This window comes from Triticum dicoccoides, chromosome 4A (assembly GCF_002162155.2).
Source record: "Triticum dicoccoides isolate Atlit2015 ecotype Zavitan chromosome 4A, WEW_v2.0, whole genome shotgun sequence".
Taxonomy (NCBI): domain Eukaryota; kingdom Viridiplantae; phylum Streptophyta; class Magnoliopsida; order Poales; family Poaceae; genus Triticum; species Triticum dicoccoides.
The window spans coordinates 623,142,153-623,149,969 of NC_041386.1; the positions used below are offsets into that span (position 1 = coordinate 623,142,153).

General features: G+C 47.6%; 1 protein-coding gene across 1 annotated transcript; it reads right to left on the reverse strand.

Moving 5' to 3' along the window:
- Nucleotides 1-5,821: 5,821 nt before the first annotated feature.
- On the reverse strand, nucleotides 5,822-7,589 carry LOC119289421 (tropinone reductase homolog At2g29370-like; the record flags this gene model as incomplete). The annotated part of the gene is made up of 4 exons (XM_037568752.1): nucleotides 5,822-5,986; nucleotides 6,826-6,932; nucleotides 7,045-7,261; nucleotides 7,356-7,589. Coding segments are annotated over 4 exons (723 nt in total), but the record flags the coding sequence as incomplete, so codon positions are not given.
- Nucleotides 7,590-7,817: the final 228 nt, after the last annotated feature.

Sequence of the window (7,817 nt, forward strand, 5' to 3'; positions counted from 1 at the left end):
GAGGCATCGGGTGTTCGGTCCCAGTATACTGATACTAGAATAGCTTCTCCGTTGAGCTTCCTCCTCGGCCTGGTAAAACTGTGCGGCATCCGACATGCCGCGGGGCAAATCTGCGAATGCTCCCGAAGAGCTCCGGATTCGGGTAAGTAACAGGTAATTTACTTTCACATGCTTGCTTTGCATATAGAATGCCTTACCTGCCGCTATCTTCTTCATCGCATCAATCTCCTAGAGGGCCTTTTGGGCTTCGGCCTTGGCATTCTTTGCGCTCTCAAGGGCCGCGACAAGCTCGGACTCTCACGTCTTCAAGTCAAGATCCAACGCCTCGTGCTTCATCATGAGAGCGTGGAGCTCTTGCTGCACCTCGCCCACCCGTGCCTCATGCCTTTCCCGCTCGGTGCGCTCCTTGGCCACTTTGTTTTCGACCTCGGATAGCGCTTGCTTCAGGTTCGCCACCTCGGTCGTGGCCCCTGGCAAATTTACGATGATCCTGTCATTTTGCAATCGCATTCTCTTTATACATATCCATAGACTAGGTACTACTTACCTTTGTTCTCCTCGAGCTGCCTCTTGGCAAGGCTGAGCTCGTCCTTGGACCCTTTAAGGTCCTGCTTCAGTGCGGCGACCTCCACAGTTAGTGCGGCAGAGGCCAGCAGCGAAGCCTGCATACGCATATTGACATACTTATATTAGACTCCTGTGATATTGTTTGATCCTCCGTTCGGCTTTTATTTGTGAACACCGAACAGAGCATCAAGGGCTACTGTCTATGCGGTAATATTTTTCCCCATATTTCAAAAACTTACCCAAAGCCTGTTAGAAGGCTGGCACAGGCTTCAGTCAGTCCGCTCTTGGCGGACTGAACCTTCTGGACCACCGCACAAATAATAGTGCGGTGCTCTTCGTCGATGGAAGCGTTGCGAAGCGCTCCCAGCAGATTGTCCGGTGCCTCTGGATGGACAGAGGTCACCGGCACAGGCGTCTTGCCCCTTTGGGAAGGAGGCTGCCTGCCCGAGTCTGGAACCACTGGGGGTTCCGGCGCAGTGTTCGGCTGAGGGCCGAACTCGGAGCCCTCGGGAGCCTTGCTCCCTCTGCTCCCGTAGTCCGGAAGGTCACCTTGAGGCGCCTCCAGGACTGTCTCCCCTCGACCCGGTGCCTCTTGATACAATACCTCGGCGTTGTCCGTAGGGCAAGGGGAGGTGGTGGTCGGAAGTGGATCGCTATCCATATCCGACGAGCCAAGGGAGCCATCTGACGATACGTTGATATGGGCTCGTGGCGCTCTGCATAGTCATAATTCGGCGTTAGGAGAGGCAGTGTGACAAAGGTATGCTATGAGTTACTCTGGCATCCGAATACTTTCAACTTCGCCAGGGGCTTGTCCCTGAGCAGCCACTCGTCTACGCCTTCGGCGGCGGTGGTGGAGTGGTCGGGAAGGAGAGTCCTTTCTTTCTTGGACCCTTCGGCACCCCCGGTTGGGGCGGCCTTCCTTTTCTTGTCTCCCCTGACTGGAGGGGGAGCATCTTCATCTTTCTCCTCGTCTTCGGGGGTGGAGTGCGTCGCGGAGTTATCGGACGATGAGTCCGATAACACCTGGCGTCGGGAACTCTTTCGGGTTCCCTTGGCCTTCTTGGTCTTCTCCGGCACCTTGTAAGGAGCCGGAGTCAGCATCTCCGTCAGGAGAGCATCCGCAGTGTCTTCGAGTAGAGGGGCCGGACAGTTAATCTGCCCCGACGTCTCCACCCAGTCCTGTCAAAGGCATGGAGCTCAGACACCGCACATGGTTAAGCCAGGGGAAATAAATATCCTACCGGATGTATAGAACTCACAGAATGCGCTTGGCGCTTGGCGCTTAGCCCGCGGTCCTCGATGAGGTAGGGAGGGACCTCGGCGCCCTTGAACAGCACCTTCCAGACGTCCTTGTGCGTCGTGTCGAAGAGCTCGCTCAGAGTCTGGTGCTGGGCCGGGTCGAACTCCCACAAGTTGAAGTCCCGTTGTTGGCACGGGAGGATCCGGCAGATGAGCATGACCTGGACTATGTTGACAAGCTTGAGCTTCTTGCTGGCCATATTCCGGATACATTTCTGGAGTCCGTCCAGCTCTACCGACGAACCCTAGGACAGGCCCTTCTCTTTCCAGGAGGTGAGCCGCGTGGGGATTCCAGATCGAAACTTGGGGGCAGCCACCCATTTGGCGCCGCGCGGCTCGGTGGTGTAGAACCACGCCGATTGCCACCCCTTTATGGTCTCCACGAAGGAGCCTTCGAGCCATATAACATTGGGCATCTTGCCCACCATGGCTCCGCCGCATTCTACTTGTTGGCCTCCCACCACCTTCGGCTTGATATTGAAGGTCTTTAACCACAGGCCGAAGTGGGGCCGGATGCGGAGGAAAGCCTCACACACGGCGTTGAACGCCGAAATGTTGAGGATGAAGTTCGGGGCCAGATCATGGAATTCTAGCCCGTAGTAGAACATGAGACCACGGACGAATGGATGCAGGGGAAACCCCATTCCGCGGAGGAAGTGGTGGAGGAAGACTACCCTCTCATGAGGTTCAAGGGTAGGAATGATCTGCCCCGCGGCGGGCAGCCGATGCGCGATGTTCGCGACTAAGTATCCGGCTCCGCGCAGCTTCTTGATGTGTCCCTCCGTAACGGAGGAAGCCATCCATTTGCCTCCCGCTCCGGACATGATTGGAGAAGGTTGAGGGGAAGGATGTGGACTTGGGTGTTGGAGCTCGAGTGCGCAAGAATGGGTGAGCGAGGAGGAAGAATGCGAGGGTAGAAAAGGTGAGACCTTGTCCCTTTATAAGGGCGGACTAAACTATGCAGCTCCATTAGCCTGGTAAAACTTGCTTATCCACCAAGCGCCGTAATTGATGGCGCGGTTGGGTTACCCACGTCCGAATTGATGAGAATCCCGTAATAAGGGGAACACGATCTCTGCTTTGACAAGACGTGTCAAGAAACTGCCTCGCGTTATGTGCGGGGCTAGTTAAAGAAAAACGGTTCGAATAATCGCCGAGCCATGGCATGATGTCATGTTGCCTAAACTTGTCAGCAGATTAGATTTGTGGAAATATTATTCTCTCTATGGTGGTATGTGGAACTTATTTTGCAGGGTCGGACACTATCCTTTATTTGAACTCTTCTGTGGTATATCCAGAAGAGGAACCCGCCTTGCAATGCCGAAGACAACACTGAGCGCCGGACTCGTCGTCATTGAAGCCTGGTTCAGGGGCTACTGAGGGAGTCCTGGATTACGGGGTCTCCGGACAGCTGGACTATATCCTTTGGCCGGACTGTTGGACTATGAAGATACAAGATTGAAGACTTCGTCCCATGTCCGGATGGGACCCTACTTGGCGTGGAAGGGATGGCGGCGGTGGGGCGATTCCAAGGCGCTTTGCGATGATGCAAATACGAAGTAGTGTTGACATCATGATATGGAAGAACAGTTGGAGTCGACACGACAATAATACATGGGAACTTGTGGATCTTCTCAACAATTAAAAAACCATCGATCTCAAGTGAGAATTTAAGATGAAGAAAGATGCCGAAGGGTCCGTGAAGCACAAAGCGAGGCTAGTAGCCAAAGAGTACGTGCATGATGAAGGTGTGAACTTTGTAATGTTCGTGCCCATTGCAAAGATGCAATCGGTGAGATTACGCATAACCCTCACAGATCAGGAATCATGGCAGATACATAACACGGATGTAAAATCGGCATTTTTTGACGGAGAGTTAGAAGGCGAGGTTTACGTGAACCAGTCACCGGGATTCATCAAAGAGGGAGAAGAGAAAAAGGTACTAAAGCTACACAAAGTCTCGTACGGGATACGGCAAGGCCCACGGGCATGAATGACCAGTCTTTGATTTCTCTTATATTTTGGAAAGCCCCACTTGAGCATGCAATGTACCAACAAGGTGAAGGGAAGGATGATCTACTAGTTGGCACTTATGTCGACGACCTATTAATTAGTGGAGCAGATGAAGAGGTGATTGTAAAGTTCAAGCTACAAATGAAGGAGCTTTTCAAGATGGATGGCCCTGGTCTTTTGAGTTAATACGTTGGGATAGAGGTACATCAAAATTCGGAGGGGATCACACTATGGCAAGAGGCATACGCTTTGGATTGGTAGTGTCAAAAGGATGCAGAACATCTATAACATTTCTTTCCATATTCATGAGACTTTCACTCTGCTGTTGCATTAGTCAAGTTTAATTTCATTACATATGTGTGCATGTATCCGTTTTCATATTTAAAGTGATATGTTTAATAATTATGAGAAAATTTGCCAAATTTGCTGGGCACAAAATAGAGCATCTGGAAGTAGGACAAACGTCAATGATATTATTGGCGTCGTATCACAAATGGAATGGCACTCATGGAGGCAATTGAACCAAGCTACTATTGTATGCCTACCTATGGCATCGTAGTTTTATCTTTCTATTGCCACTGTTGGCTTTTGCTCGGTTATGTTCCTGCTCATATTACTGAACTTAATGTTAGCTAATTAGCTTTTGTAGTCATATGCCCATGCTGAATTGGATGTTGTCTTGCTTCCGGGATGGGTTAGCTTTTATAATCTCATGACCGTGTTGAACTCGATGATGTTATTCTTTTGGTACAGTGTGAATGTTTATTCTTACCCTTAAACCTGATAATTGGTTGTCCTGTTACATGTGCTTAACTTGCCTTCATACTAATACATCATGCCGTTTGATCTTCCACAACTTGACCATATCATTGGGACCGGCAGCCTCGCGCCAAGGCGCGTTGCCGATTTAGTTTTTATTAAAGGGGATAACATGGGCTTCTGCACCCAGCCTTCCACATACACAGGACAATATAGATAAAAAAACTTTTTTATGTTTATTTCTTAAACTGATTTGTAAGGTCTTCTGATTTCCTCCAGTATCCAAGTCAGACCTGCAATATTCATATTGAACTGTTCAATAGTAGTTACAAAATTATCACCACATATACACACGTATAGGGATGAAAATGGAGTGGAACTTTTCGTTTTTCCGGAGGAAAAATGGAAACGGAGAGGAAATATCAAAACGGAAACGGAAATTTACAAAACGAAAGTGGAAATGGAATTTTTTATGCCGAAGCGGAAACAAAAACGGAATGGTGTTTTCCGGTGGAACATGCATGGAAATGAAACTTTCCGTTCTCGTGAATATGGAATTTTTGTTTTTACTATAGACCTGTAGCTACTTTGTAGCCCAACCACCAAAGAGTACACAATGACACAATTAGTAGAATGGATCTAAGGCCGAACTTCTACTACCACACATGTACTCAGCTTGACCATATACGCAATTGTCCGGTACAACTACAATACTACGGTAAGTTGCTAACACAATGATATTATTTTATAGCCATGTTAACAACTCATTGAATTTATTTGTTTTTGTGTGTATTTCTGTATGATTCAAGGGGTTTTTAAATTCCGATCAATGCCTATTTCTGTTTCCGTATCCACTTTGTATTTGCTCCGTGTCCGTTTCCGGTAGTATCTATTTCCGTATTCATTTCCGGGGTTTCTGTAATCGTTTCTGCTTCTGCAAAAAGAAATGTGAAAACAAATATGGTAGCACTCAGTTCCGTCCGTTTCCGCTCCGTTTTCATCTCTACGCACGTACACGTATATGTACACACATACATACATGTACTGTACATGATGGCAGTTATTGTTACTCCTAGTTGGCATCATTTATTTACTAATGTTTGTTTACTCCCAACACACTTACTACTTATTCGCCAAGTAATTAGTTAACAACTTATGCAGTGGCGGTGATGACGACTAATTAAGCACTAATGGTCCGACCACCGTCGACGCAGATGACCTGCCCGGTGATGAAGGAAGCCGCCGGCATGCACAGAAATGCCACCGCGGAGGCGATCTCAGCTGGCTTGCCACTCCGCCGCAACGGGGTTTTGGAGTGCTCTTGTTCCAGGTACTCCGTATCCATCTGCCAAATATATCCACAAATAATATCCACAAATTTGTTAATGGTTAGTCCGTGTGTCTAGCATTTTTGGCCAAATATATTCATAAATAATAACCGTGATGTCCAAATCCTTGTCCCTCCTCGTGCAAAGTGAACTCGTTACTTCCGCATAGAAAAGTGAACGCATTACTTTGTTTTTAGGATAAAGTGAACTTAGTATCTCACCAAAAACTTACCAGGCCTAGTTAAAAATTACTGTGGTGCTCGTTTATAAACAAGAAAACATTTGCTACTCCATTAGGCTATACAGTACTCTCTCCGTCCTAGATTACCTGTCTTATATTTGTCTAAATACAAATACATCTAACACTAGATACCGAGTAGGGCGTTTTGGTGCCCAGGCTCATCTGCACCCGGTTAGAAAAAAATTCATAAAAAATTCAAAACAAATTCAAAAAATTCCAACTAAAATTTGTATGGTAGACAATTTGATGCGTGAGGCCCGCCCCATATTTCAAGTCATTTGGACATATGAGAAGCTCTCAGCAAAAAAGACAAATCGGACCAAAACAGTACATGAACAGTAAACATTTTTACAGACCCCCAATTTGTCTTTTTTGCTGAGAGCTGCTCATATGTCCAAATGACTTGAAATTTGGAGCGGGCCTCACGCATCAAAATGTCTATCACACAAATTTTATTTGGAATTTTTTGAATTTTTCTAGTATTTGTTTTGATTTTTTTCGTCGACGCGGGTGCAGATGAGCTCAGGTGCAGAAATGGATTTTCGCTAGATACCTCTGTATCTAGAGAAATCTAAGGCAGGTAATTTGGAACAGAGGTAGTACTATGTTGCTTACGTCTTTAATCATATCGGTTGTGATAAATCCTGGGGCGACACCGTTCACACGGATCTTGTCAGGGGCCCACTCGGTGGCCAAACTCCTCGTCAGTTGGTTCATTGCACCTATATACATGATGTAATAACATTTTTAAACTTGAAGCTGATCTAGTTTCACAAAATTTGACTTAAACTGAAACTAATATGAGATTTATCTTGAAATGGAGTGAGCACGTACCTTTTGTGATAGCATAGACGGTGGAGCCAACGAAGCCGATGGAGCCTCCAATGGAGGACATGTTGATGATGCTGCCTCCTCCGGCGCGCACGAGAAGAGGGCGCGCGAGCTGGCTGAGATGGAAGCTCGACTCCAGGTTGGTAGCCATCACCTTGGAGTACTCCTCCGCGGTGCACTCCGCGGTGGGCTTCACCAGCAGCTGCCCCGCGTTGTTCACCTACGTACATACATATACATACTCCCGATCGCTAGGCGCTAGCAATCCAGAAGACACACAAAATCCACAGTTTACAGACACATATAGAACTCACTAGTATGTCGAGCTTGCCGTCGAAGGTCTGCCGGACGGTGTCCATGAGCCTCTCCCTGTCGGCGCGCACAGAGACGTCGCAGGCGGAGGCGGTGACATGCAGGCCCTTCTCCTCCCACCGCCGTCGGCACTCCTCCAGCTCGGCCGCGTTCCGGGAGCAGGCATGCACCCTCGCACCGAACCCGGCGAGCTCCTCCACGATGGCGTACCCTATCCCTTTGCTGCCGGTCAAATTTATAGTTATGAAATGTAGTTTAATATTGGTAAATTCGTTATGAAAGGCGATATTTTTTAATATAAATTTGATCAAACTTTGCAAAGTTTGACTTGACATAAATCTAATATGCGAAGTATAAATGACCGGAGGGAGTACTGACTAGTTTTGCAGGACGAATATTTTAGCACCTTCAAGGATTGAAATGTCATTTAAAATTTTTGAGAAGGTGTTTCTTAATGGTTTATG